Source organism: Crocuta crocuta, unplaced genomic scaffold (assembly GCF_008692635.1).
Source record: "Crocuta crocuta isolate KB4526 unplaced genomic scaffold, BGI_CrCroc_1.0 scaffold317, whole genome shotgun sequence".
In the NCBI taxonomy this organism is placed as follows: Eukaryota; Metazoa; Chordata; class Mammalia; order Carnivora; family Hyaenidae; genus Crocuta; species Crocuta crocuta.
This window is the reverse complement of record NW_027530984.1, coordinates 3,163,308-3,176,275: the sequence shown is the minus strand read 5'-3', so window position 1 is coordinate 3,176,275 and position 12,968 is coordinate 3,163,308. Positions and strand designations below refer to the sequence as shown.

The following is a 12,968-nucleotide window of genomic DNA, read 5'->3' as shown; positions in this document are numbered from 1 at the left end:
GAGCCTGATGTGGGGCTTGAACTCACAAACAGTGAGGTCATGACCTGAGCCAAAGTCCGATGACTGAGCCACGCAGGCATCCTAGCATTTCTACAGCTTTTTTCTATGTTTTGTTCCTTTGGCCTCCAGAAAGTATTTTCCTATTCTATGGGCTTTCCTGATTGCTCACTTTTCTGAAACTTCACCTTCATATATCTACATTTACCCACATTTACAAATGAATATATATTAGCTCATTGTTATTTTAACTCTTAGGTTTTGACTATTTGTGAAATTAAACACTTATCAGGAGGATTTGTATTCCTTTCTTTGAGAACTGCTTGCTTATGTTGTGCGTACAAAACTATCTCCTGGAGGGGAATTTATTTTTCTGTCTGATATTATTTCTCTTGGCATTATTTCAAGATACCAAATTCCACTTTAACCAACTAAATGACTACATCTCTAAAATTAATCCGTTTCCCATTGGCAAAAGGACTTGTGTTTTCCATTTACTGGTAAATCAGTTCAAAAGAAAATCATAAATATCTTTCCAGTACCAATTCAATTGTTGAATAATATATAAACATTATTATTAAACTAGTGGAAAGAACCTCGAACCAGGCTTAAACTAGTGGAAAGAAGCTTGAACCAGGCTAAATCTTTGTAGGACAAATCATTAACCTCTCCACATCCCAATTTCTTCTGTAAAACAAGACTAAGTTGCTTTTCAGGGTTCAATGAGAATTAAGAATATTATACAAATGACAGTATTTTAGCACACAATAGATCAGTAAGTGGTATCTTTAGCCTTCATTAGCTTCATCAGTTTTACTGTATCTTCAGATGTCCCTTGTTATAGTGGTTTTCCAAACTTTGGATCATTAGTGGATTGTGAAGCTAGTGTATACGATTTGGAGGTATAACTAGAGGTTTTTAGTGAAGAACAGACCTGAATAATCAGAATATTTCATAGTGGGGGCAAGTGTTTTTGTGTGAAGCTTTTGTTCAGTATATAATGTATAGGCAGAGAGAGTATACTGACACACAATGTAAAATGTACTTCTTAGGATCACTTATAGTCCAAAAACTCTTTCAAAAACTACAATTTTACTCGATGCTTGTCGCATAGTGTGCAAGTCCCTAAGACTATAGTGGCCAAGACATCTAGGGTCAAATCCCAACTCTACTAATTACTGCTGCATAACTTTGAACCAGTTGCATAACTGTATTCCTTAGTCTCCTTGCCATTAAATGGGTGATAATTATAGCTCTCATGGGAGTGGCATGGGAACTATATGATTTCATGTATCTAAGCACTTAGCAGGTATCAGTAACTTTTGGCTGTTATTTTATCAAACTTGAGTAGAATATAATTTTTTCCTGAATAAGCAAAAAATGCTGCATAAAAGAATATAAGATTATCACATTAGCCAGAACTGAATAACTGAAAACTGTTTCATCTACAAAATGATGCTTCTCGATAAGCTTTTTATTTCCATAAATATGAACTGAAAAGCCATGTAAATATTCTATGTTTTTCTATTTACAACAGCATTATCTCTCAAAATAGGAAGGAATAAGAATATTAAGCAATCAGTGTTTCTTTGTCAGTATATTAGATCCTTAATTGTCCATTATATTTTTGTATTTTGTGAAGACTTTAATTTCACAGTGGTATACATTAAGTAAAAGGAGCATGTCTATTTATCTATAATCCTTTCTTGATTTAAAATAATCAGAAATGATAGAGATAAATCATTGATAAATAACAGCTAAAAGTTTATAGCTTTTACCTTTTTTGATAAAAACACTTCTAAAGCATACGTTATGCCTGTAGAAGACTGTTTTTGGAAATTACGAAAATATTCATTGCTTCATTAAAAAAAACATTGAGTAAACATTGAATCCATCTTCTAGATGTTAACTATTGAACAAAAGTCTTTTTTAAATAGTCTTTTAGATCATTCAGCTTATATGAAGAAATGTTTTATATTCCATTATAAACTGGAGTAAAGTGAAAATATTTAACAACCTGGGTAGCAAAAGACCCAATCATTTGTACACTNGTCTCTCTCTCTCTCTCTCCTAGAAATAAATAAAACATTAAAAAAAAAAAAACTCTCTAGATTTTAAGAGTCTCATAACAATTCCATATATCTGAGAATATTCTACTTTCAATTGCATTTCCACTAAATATGTAAGTATGCATAATTAATTCACAAAAGATTTTAATTCTATAAAAGTCCTTTAACTGTTATCTGGTTATTCCCATTTCTTTGCAAAGGGGATTTATAGGTCCATCAACTTTCCTGCTGAGACTGTGAAGTTGCTTTGCCCGACGTGTTTGTATTTATTTCTGCCCCAAATCCTGTTCTCTTTCTTCCAGCACCGCCTGAAATCTTAAGCCACACAGTAAAATTAATTATTAAAGTCCAGAATATGTTCAGATTGGAGAATAGGACTTCGATCCTACCTGTCTAGAATGCCTTCTGCACTGCACATGTACTTAAAAAAATCTTGCCAGGGCAGGTCAGTTTCTTTATATTTCAGAAGGCAGAGAAATTAAGAGGTCAAATACCCTGTCAGGATTCATACAGCTAGGGAAGAGGATCAGAACTGAGGTGTTCTGTACTCAAGAATAAGAGATTTTCATTGGCTAGCTAACTTAAGGACTTTTTTAATATTTTGGAGGTAAACAAACATTTAAAGTAATTGAATAATTTAATAGAATAATTCAATAATCTAATCAAGGTGAATCAACTGAAATGGTTTGATAGACAAGGTGTGTTTCATCATTTCCTGGATACAAACAGTCCATCATGCCACATTTACAGTGGCTTCAAACATTTACCCAGCAAGACAACTGAATTATTGATCACAGTATTGTCTACAGTAAATGTCAAAAATAAATGACTGGGAGGAAAATGTACCATCAATAAATGAGATTCAAGAAGCTCTCTAGGACACTCCTGACATCTTACAGTATCAATGTTATAATAGTATTCTTTATAACCATTTTAAAACTAGTATTTTGAATGCATGCTATTATTGGTCAACATTTCCAATATAAATACTTAATCTTTCTTTCCTTTTAGAAAATACAAAATGCTCAGAGTATAGAGCATGTATGTTGTCAACAACTGTCTCATACACAGTCGGTCACGTACGGGTTAGAAATTAAATCTGCACAGTAAATAATTGGCAGTATAAACGCCTACTAGATTTTAAGCTTACATATTATTGTTGGGATAGTGTTTTCAGGAAGTACGTCTGCCCTTAACTTCTAGGAAAGACTCTCCACTGTGGTTCCATAAATACTTTATGAGCCAACATAAAGTAATATGCTAATGATAGACTATTTACCCAGGGAGCAGGTGCACTCTCTGATGTGTTTCATCTCTGTGTACCTTTGATGTGGGATCAGTTAAGCCATTTGGAATTGTTCTTTTATTTATTTATTTTGCTTCCCTCCCCTCTTAGATTCACCTGAACCTAAAATGGTGAGCGAGAGTCATCATGAGGCCCTGGCAGCCCCGCCAGTCACCACTGTTGCAACTGTACTACCACACAATGCCACAGAGCCAGCCAGTCCTGGGGAAGGAAAGGAAGATGCCTTTTCCAAGCTGAAGGAGAAGTTTATGAATGAGTTGCATAAAATTCCATGTGAGTACTATGTATGATTGGTAGAGTAAAAATAAAGGTTTGAAAAATGACCTTATCCACTCGGGGGTAAAAAAACAGAATTCCTCTTAAGATACCATAAACTTACATTTGATGTTTGTAATTATTGGGATGGTAACATCCCAATAATAAAATGGAGTATTAGAAATGGAATGCTTTTTAAGTCTTTAAATACACTTTATTCATGAAAGCCCAATTTATAAAACACTTCTACCTTGTGTTTCATGCAGGTGGGTATATTTTTTTTTACAATATCTGTTTTTTCTAGAATATTGTTTATGAGTTGTACAGTGTATCTTTTAAATTTGTATTTATGAATTAGTCTATTGTAAAGATTATTTCTGGGGTGCCTGGGTGGCTCAGTCGGTTAAGCGTCCGACTTCAGCTCAGGTCATGTTCTCACAGTTCGTGAGTTTGAGCCCCACGTCGGGCTTTGTGCTGACAGCTAGCTCAGAGGCTGAGGCCTGCTTCAGATTCTGTATCTCCCTCTCTATCCGACCCTCCTCTGCTCATGCTATGTCTCTCTCTCAGAAATTTAAAAAAAAAAAAAAAAGATTATTCCTAAACAATAGCTAAGATGTTCTTTCTAATATTACAAGCTTGTTTTCCTTTAATTTACTAACATCAGAATCTTCTGCACAGTTTTTTAATTTTTCTTTGTTCTCATCAGGAAAAAAACAACAATAACAAAAATAACCAGTAGTTAAGTTTATTTGTATGAGTGCAGCACTAAGTTCAAAATCAGTGGGGTTTCAATCTGAAACAGGTTCTTTTTTCCTTCAGACTTGAACATTTATCATGAACTAGACATTTTCCCCGATGCTAGGAAAAAGATTTTGGCCCTAATAAAGCTTATACTCTAGTGAGGAAAAGAAGTAATAAATCGATCTAGATGCAAATATATATAGAAAGTCATGTGGTAATAGAGAAACTAAAGAAGAGTAAGTGGAATATGGAAGGGCAGAGAGGGTAAAACATTATTTTTTGGGATGACAAGGTCTGGTTTCTTTTGTAAGGAACCTTGAAAGAAGTGAGGGAGTAAGTTATAAAACCTAGGAATTTTGGACAAAGGCCCTTGGGTAAAAATCTGCCTGCAACAGCAAGGAGCCCAGTGAGCCTTACATAGAATGAACAAGGTGGAGGTTGGCAGAAAGCAAATTCAGACTGGAGCACAGGCCGTATCATGTGAGCCTTGTGGATTATTCTATGGAACTTGGATTCTACTATGAATGAAACAAAATGCCTCCAGAGGGTTTTGAGCAGAAGTGTCCCAGGATCTGACTCAAGTTTTTTAAAGATCATTCTAGCTACTGTGTTGAAAATGGGCTCTAGAAAGACAAGGGCAGAAGATAAACAGAATGTAACAACAATTCAGATGAGAGATTTATCAATCCCTAAGAAAATTATTCTATAATGATACTGAGAAATCAAGTGGGGAAAAAACTACAAGGGATCAACTTCTTATCCATCAGTGACTAACAATTTATTGATCTGCCTACTTTTAACAAATTCAAGTTCATCCAAGAGACACTCTCAGCATAGTTGCCAGTAATTACCACTCTTAGCAGGAAGATCCATAACCTAGTGGAGGTGGAGATGGCCCAATAGATGAAGCCCTAGGATGAGAACCACAAGTTCTCTTTCCTACTCTGCTACAAAGCTGATGGATGATCCCAATACAACTTCAAGGTCATAACTACCAGACACAAACCAAAATGCATAAATCATGGGGACAAACTCTAACTTGAGTATTTTATCAAAATGATTGCTTTAAAAGAAATGAGCTAGCAGAGAAAGAAATGAATAACATGAAATAAAATGCATATGCCGCCTGGTCTTGAACACCACCAGCTCCTTCTTTAGAAGTGTAAACAACATGAGTGGTATGGCAATGTTAATAACTATGGGACTGAATGTTCCCCATGTATCCAAAAAACCCATTCTCTCCTCTCCTTTAGGCTTTGCCTAAATGTCTTCCTCTTAGTTAAGGCCTTTCCCAACCATGCTGCTTAAAATGATAACCCATTCATCCTACTTTATCTTTGCCAGCAATTCCTGTCCGCACCCTTGCTTTCTCAGCATAGCATAGCTTTGCAGATGGTGCTATTTATTATTTGTTTATAAAGTGCTCTGACTCCCTCCAAAATAATGTAAGCTCTATGAGGTCAAGGAGTTGGGTCTGCTCTTTGCGTCGTTTGATCTTAGGTGGTGCCTGACACATATTAGGCACTCCATATCTACTTGTCAAATGAATAAGTGAATGAATGTCAGTTTAACTTCTATCCTGAACCCACGCTAGTAGACTCTGAGGTCTTAAGATGCTGAAAAATTAAATTAGATTAGAAAATTTTAATTTTTCATGCTAGGAATTATTCCAGTGCTTGAATGTGTCATTCACACTGAAGAAAGCAAGTTGTTTCCATCTTTACAGAAACACTTCCATCTTTAGCCTTTCCTAGAGCCAACTATTCTCTACTTTATGTTTCCCTCCTGCTTAGCAACAAGAAAACAGGCAGCTAGAAAAAAAATTATGAAATGCTCCCTTCTTTCCTTTCTTTCCTTTGGCTAACCTCATTTCCTCCCAAGCTATTGTCCCACTGGCATGACCCTTTCTTAGACACTGTTCTTGAGACCAGGGGACTCATCTGTTCCTCTGTGGAGGTTTACTTTTGATCAGCAACCTAATAGAATGTCCAAGGATCTGGGTAACACCTATAAAAATATCATGGTGCTAGATCTCTACTTGATTTAATAGAAAGAAACAAGTCAACTGCCTAAATCTTAAAATAGTATGGCAAATTAGAGTTAGAAAAACTTATCTTAAGTACAGCCATGTAGTGTTATCAAAAACACATAACTGCATATTTTACACCTTTATTTTAATCTACCACAATTTTCACTGCCTGTGTAACTGAAATTTCTAATGGGCTTTCTACACAGGGAGCAACACTAAACAAAAATAAAACCTATCCTGAAAATCAAATTCCTTTAGGAGCATATGTTATATAAAGGTTATCACTTTTGACTTGGCATAATCTAGTGTGACACTAATGACAGGTAACAAATTAGAATATTAATTGATTTCCATCTCTGAACTAAATCTTGGCTATCTGGCAGATGTGTTTTTTGCAAAATTGATAGCAAACAGCTTTAGTCTGTCACTTGAAATTCCCACTTGTAAGAAGAGAGGTGTCACAATGGCAAGGAGTTTGCATGTCATTAGTTGGGTAATCTGCACAGTCCAGCATGGAACATATTCAAACCAAATTGCCTGGTGATATCATCTGTAACACCATGGGGCTTCAAATTAAAAAAATAAAATAAAATAAAAAGGAAATGATACACGCTGAGCATTTTTATCTTTCAATTCATTCTGCACAGGGTTATCTAAATGAAGCAGACAAGGTTTTTCAGAATGTTTCTTTATTTTGCAACTTTGATTGTAATATGGCTGGGGTCATGGTTGGTTTGTAAAGCATGAACTCTGTGTCATCCAAATAGCTGTGATTAAGGTTTTGGCATTCATGAGCTTCTTGAAGTAGAGTGCACCTTTCCTTGAGCACAGCAGAAATCCAAATAGCCAGAACCTATCCCTTAGCGCAGAATAAGAATGGACGAAGGGTAATGTCATTTGTGCAGAAATTCTACTACTGGATAAACAGTTGAACAGAGGGATTGAAAACACAAGCTCTGGACTCAGACTGCATGGGTTCAAATCTAAGCTCTACCACATATGAGTGCTGTGACCTGGAGTGTTAATCTTTCTGGGAATCAGTTTCTTCCTGTATAAAATGGGGACGAAAACACTATCTCTGCCATAGGTTTGTTGCGTAAACAGAGCAATGCCTATAGAGTGCTTAGTAGAGTGTCTGGCAAAGCATAAGCATTCTGTAAATGTCAGCTAATATTAAACCCAAGCTGTAATTTTAACAAATCTATTTCCATTTTAGAAAAGCCCTCAGTTCAGGTCAGGTAGAAACCCAAATAATGAAAATTCCAAAAACAGCCAAATACGTGCACACTGCATTCTCGAAATCCACTCCAATGATGCCTCACCTAGGAAACATGAATTCCCTCATGGTGTTTCTTCTGCCCATTATCACCTCCAACTTTCTTTTTAAACTCCTGTCATTTCACTTACTCCTTCATTCCTTTTAGCTTATACATATGCTCAAGGTTCACACATCTGAAAGAGCCTAGCAAAATTTGGCAAACAGTAAGCACTCAAGGAATGTTCTTTTTTCTTCTTTCCTGCACTAAAATTTTCTTCTTCTTACCTTACCTCTCTGTCAAGCTACCACGCTGGCATCTTCCTTCATATCTACGTCAAAATTTATTGAAAAGCATAACCTTGATCCTATTTCTTCACATCCCATCAACGACTCACCTCCTTCCATTCTGATTTCCATCCTGCATGTGACATTAAAATTGTTTTCCCTGGAGTCACCAGGGACATCTTGATGCACAAGTATGAAGGTTATGATCAACCTTCATTCAGTCAGATATCTTTATATCACTATCAGCCACCATCATCTGTAATTCTTGATTTCCAAGACCCCACTCTCATTTTCTCCTCTTCCTTCCCCACCCACCCCTTCCATTCTTTCCAATGGTCCTCCTTTTTCATTGCCTTTCCTTCCCCAAAGTGGTAGAGGATCCAGGATTTCATGGCTAACCCTGTTCTGTTTTGTTGTGTTTTTTCAACATGCTCTCCCTGGGTGATCTCGTTCATCTAGTCTTTCAAATAAGAGATCTCACTATTATCCTTGTCTCCCTGATCTATTTCAGCTCCAATCCTATACCTGCAGTTCATTTAAGTCCTGTTAATTCTGCTCATGAAAAACTTCTCACAACCAGTCAGCACTCTCACATTCCAGTGTCTTCTCTCATGCTTCTCTCTCTTCCTGGACTCCCTTTCCCCATTAACACTGACACATTCTTTTATCATTCAAGACTCAGTTCAAATGTTATCACTTGGATGAGAAGTTTCCTCATTTCCTAATGCCGAATTATGTGAGTCTTCCTCCAACCTTTCAGAGGATTTCATGAAAATCTTTATCTTGGTTATTTGGTTTTGCTTGGGGCCTGTCCATCTCACTGAAATGTAAATTTCTCAGAGACAGGAACCCTTTCTTACACATGTTTGTATTCCCCATACTTTGAAAGTATCTGATGCCATGCCAGAAACTGGACAGATACTATCATATTACAAACCTTACTATACCAAACATTATGCCAAATGGTCTTTGTGCCATGCTTGGAGAAGCTAATCTAGGAAAGAGTAGTTTTCAAACCATTTTAACCAAGTCAAATACTATAAAAACCTCAATTTATCACATGAGTTAAGCAAATCAAGCTGCTGTGGTGAGTTAAGTGTCTTCCTCACTCACTCTCACGTCGGCAGCAACAAAGACACCTGGATGTATAAAACACAGTTTGAAAGCAGTGGCCTGGAAGAGGAGTCAGTAAAGCAGTGTTACCCCTCATAGCAACAGCCAACAACACTCGACAACCAGTAGTGACATAGGTGGTTAAGTCCGGCACAAACAAATCGGTGATGAAAAATGTACTCCAGTAACTTTGTTTTCCCTCGAGTGACTGCAGGATGAATATAATGTCATTGTCGTAGATCATGTCACTGCTTTATGTTAATGTCATGAAAATGTAATGCTGATGCAAGAGGAATTTTAAGACCAAATAAAGAGAACCCTTAGGAACATACAGGAGTCCATGGCGTGTGAATAACAATAATCACTGTAGTGATTGCCAATCTTCACTGAGAACTTAATGTGGAAATATGTGCTGTGAGGTCTGTAAACTCAGTCTGCATCCTGCCTTGTGAAAACCCTACTAGGTGAGAATAATTGTCCTCATTTTACACATAAGAATCTCAGGCTTAGTAAGGTAAGCGGTTTGTCTAAGGAAGTTACACATGGGACAGATTGTAGGTACAGAACTATGTCGGGAAAAATCTCTCATTTTATGACTCCGCCTGAACAGAATATCACAGACTGCAAACCATCTCCACCATTCCTTATCACAACTAGGACATGAAGTTAATAGGTTCTTAGTGTCTGTTCAGAGATTTTGCTCGATATTTATCTTTTGATAGGTTTTCATTTTTGTTATGTTTTAAAAGACTGAATACATGGAACACAAATTTAATACTAATGAAGAGTTTCTCATTACATTATCCAGATTTAAAGCAGGTACTCATTCACCTTATGCTTCTGCAGTTCTTCTACTGGACCCACATTCTCAGACTGTCATGCTAATAACTCATTACTACCTAAGTGCTAATAGTTAGATTTTGTTTCATTGTATCAATGAACTCTGTAGAGGACTCAAACTTCAGCTCTCATCTGTTGAAGAATCTCATCAATTCTTCCTCACACTTCAGAAAAGCACTGGCTAAAATGTTAAATGTTATTATTCCTTGTTAATTTCTAGAAGCCTGAAATATCTCTAAGGAAAAAAATGTACGATGATGATGAGTATTATTTGCAGAGCAAAGCAAGTCCTTTGTAGTACTGAGGGGCTTCACCAACCCACTGCTAAGGTAATCAATTTGGGACAAGAACACTTAGAGATAAAGGTTACAGTTCATCACAGCACAATGTAGTAATTTGCGCTTACGTTTGAAGGTTTTTCATTAAATTTTAGTTTATTTCATCATCTTTCTAAGTTTAATTCTGGCTGAAAATGTAGGAAATGTCTGTGTGTGTGAATAAAGACAGAGGAGAGAAATATTTAAGAGCTCTCATTACTAAAAACTTAATCCTGTAGCACTGAGTCAGTTTGGTTCTCAGTAGAGTTGGCCCGGCCTCCTGCAGAATATTCTGAATATTCATTTGCCATGTTTAGCATGCTAAAAAATAGGCATGAAGGACAGCAACTGGCATTTAAAGGCCATGGGCCTAGGAGCCTACAAAGCTACAAAAACATGGGACAGTTTCATACAATGAAAACTATTCCCACATTCTGCACAATTTTCAAAATCTCCATAGGACACACACATAAAAGGAAATCCTATTTATAATTATCTAAGCCTAGAACAACTTGGCATATAAACATAGCACAATGTATTTTTGCATGTTTTAATATAAACTGAATATTCTAGCTTTTATTGTAATGTTCACCCAACTTCTGATCTTTTATTTCCTCCCAATCTTTAAAAATCTTCTGACTCTCTCACCTCTCTAAATCCAAAATCCCTTTTAGCTGTTGCAAGTATGTGATTATTTCATTGTGTCTTCTAGTATGGTTATACCTGAAGATCTTTATAGTAGAATAGAAATTATTCCATTATAAACTATTTTCTCATTTTTCCTTTTTATTTTTCTTGTCACATTTTCTTGATCTGTAAAAATTATATATGTAGACAAGTTGTATTATTTATTCTTGGTGAATAAAAGGAGCATTATAAAATATTTGTTAAAAACTGGCACGTTGTGTATAATACTGATTTTAAAGAACAAGTCTGCAGTAGGACTCCATCAACAGCCTGTGTTCAATGTGGAAACATAACAAAACACACTTTACTGATATTTCAGGAAAGTTGTTTAAATGTGTCCTTGAATCTCGTTTCCCTCTTGGATGCCTATTATGCAGAAAACTCCCCCAAGAAATTCATGCCTTTCAAACGAACTAATGTTGAGGGATTTTATAAACTTCCAAAGCACAGGTGATACAGAGTGATGGTGAACACATAAAGCCACCAAGTGAATTAAGATCTCAGCTCAGTTTCTAAACCTTATTTAGCTGTAGTCCATTAGCATTTCAAGGACATTTAAGTAAATACACCTGAGGACAAGGGGAGTGGGTATTTTGGACACACATTGAAAATACCTCAAAAGTTACCTTGCTGAAATACTTTTATAAATAATACAAGTCTATTTTAAAATAGCTTTAAACATCTACTCCTGAACTTATACCAGTTGCCTGTCAAAATACAGGAGAAGATTTTTTTCACGAAAGGAAGTCTGATTCCAAATACAAATATAGAGAGAAAACAACAGTAAGAGACAATCTGAGAGACCCTGGCTTTCTCCTCACTCTTAAAGATGATGTAGATCCTTTGTTGTGGGCCTGACAGGTTTGTGCCAATTTCCATACAATCGGACAAAGAATTTAAAAGCAGAAATGAGGGTTGGGGGGGACAGACAGTGGTATCTTCTGATATCCCAGTCTGCCTTCTAAGTGAACTTAGAGAAGTATAAGTAACAATTAGAAAGACATTGGCCCATTTAAAGGTTTCCTCACCAAACACTTTGAACGAAACTGCTGTCCTGGCAGATTTCAGTCCACTTACACCCTCTCCCTTTTTCTTTTCTCTTTCGAGCTGTTTGAACACATACAAGTTACAAAGAAAAGAAGGGGGCCAACGGTAAACTACAAACAACAGAAACATACCTGCCTTGGTAAATAGGCCATTTACTCAAGGTAGTGTGTGCCTGTCCACAGAGACTTAGAACAGATCCAGGATCTCAGTGCAGTCACCCTTAACTGACTGAGTTGTATTGCTCAGTGCTCTGGAAGTAAATTTTATGGTAATAATTCCCTTTTTATAAGGTTAAGATCCAGTTCTATAAAATCAGTAGACCATTACAGTGAATTAGAAACATTGTTGTTATAATCATGTAAATATTACTCCCTAAATTCTTGAGTACACTTTAGTAGCCCTAAGTGTTAACACTTTGTCCAGAATGCTGTATCAATCACTCAGACTCTGGCCCAGTATTACTTACTAACTTGAGCTGGGAGAGCACTGTTTGCTATGACTAAAGGCCAGCGTGTGGGTTCTAGAATTGGTCTGTCTGGGTGCAAAATCGTGGTCTATCATTACTAGTGTCTGACCTTGGGCACATCATTTAATCTCTCTGTAAAATAAGAATAATAATAGTACTCAACCTCTGGAAGGTGTGAGCAGAGTGGTGTTAATATATAAAGTATTACCTTTATTCGAAATTCAAACTTCCCATGTATATTTATACAGCACCTACTATGTACTAGGCTGTATATGACAGTGTAAGGACCTCAATCCAAGCATATAATTTCAACTCACTTCTAGGCCTTGGTGGCATTATAGACTCATAATTCTGTCAGAGGACCTCTAAATTAAAATACCTTGGCAAGGCATCAATGGCTTTTTATGAGACGATTTGATATGGCTCGTATATATGATCCCAGTTCATGTCCCACCCTTCACTTTTCCTTCAGCTGCACAGAAATGCTTTTACTTACTGAATTTATCATCCGTAGTGTTCCAGCCTTCCAGGCCTTGGTACAAATTCTCTCCTCTGCCT

The 12,968-nt window shown here is 36.4% G+C and overlaps 1 protein-coding gene across 3 annotated transcripts in view; it reads left to right on the top strand.

The window, feature by feature from the left end:
- SYT1 (synaptotagmin 1) overlaps positions 1-12,968 on the top strand; it is a 552,995-nt gene that overhangs the window by 340,794 nt on the left and 199,233 nt on the right. For all 3 annotated transcript variants that reach the window (XM_077770205.1, XM_077770206.1, XM_077770204.1), the window contains one exon: positions 3,463-3,645. In XM_077770205.1, the coding sequence (XP_077626331.1) occupies positions 3,480-3,645 (166 nt within the window). In that variant the 5' untranslated portion in view covers positions 3,463-3,479. The remainder of the gene's footprint in view (positions 1-3,462; positions 3,646-12,968) is intronic.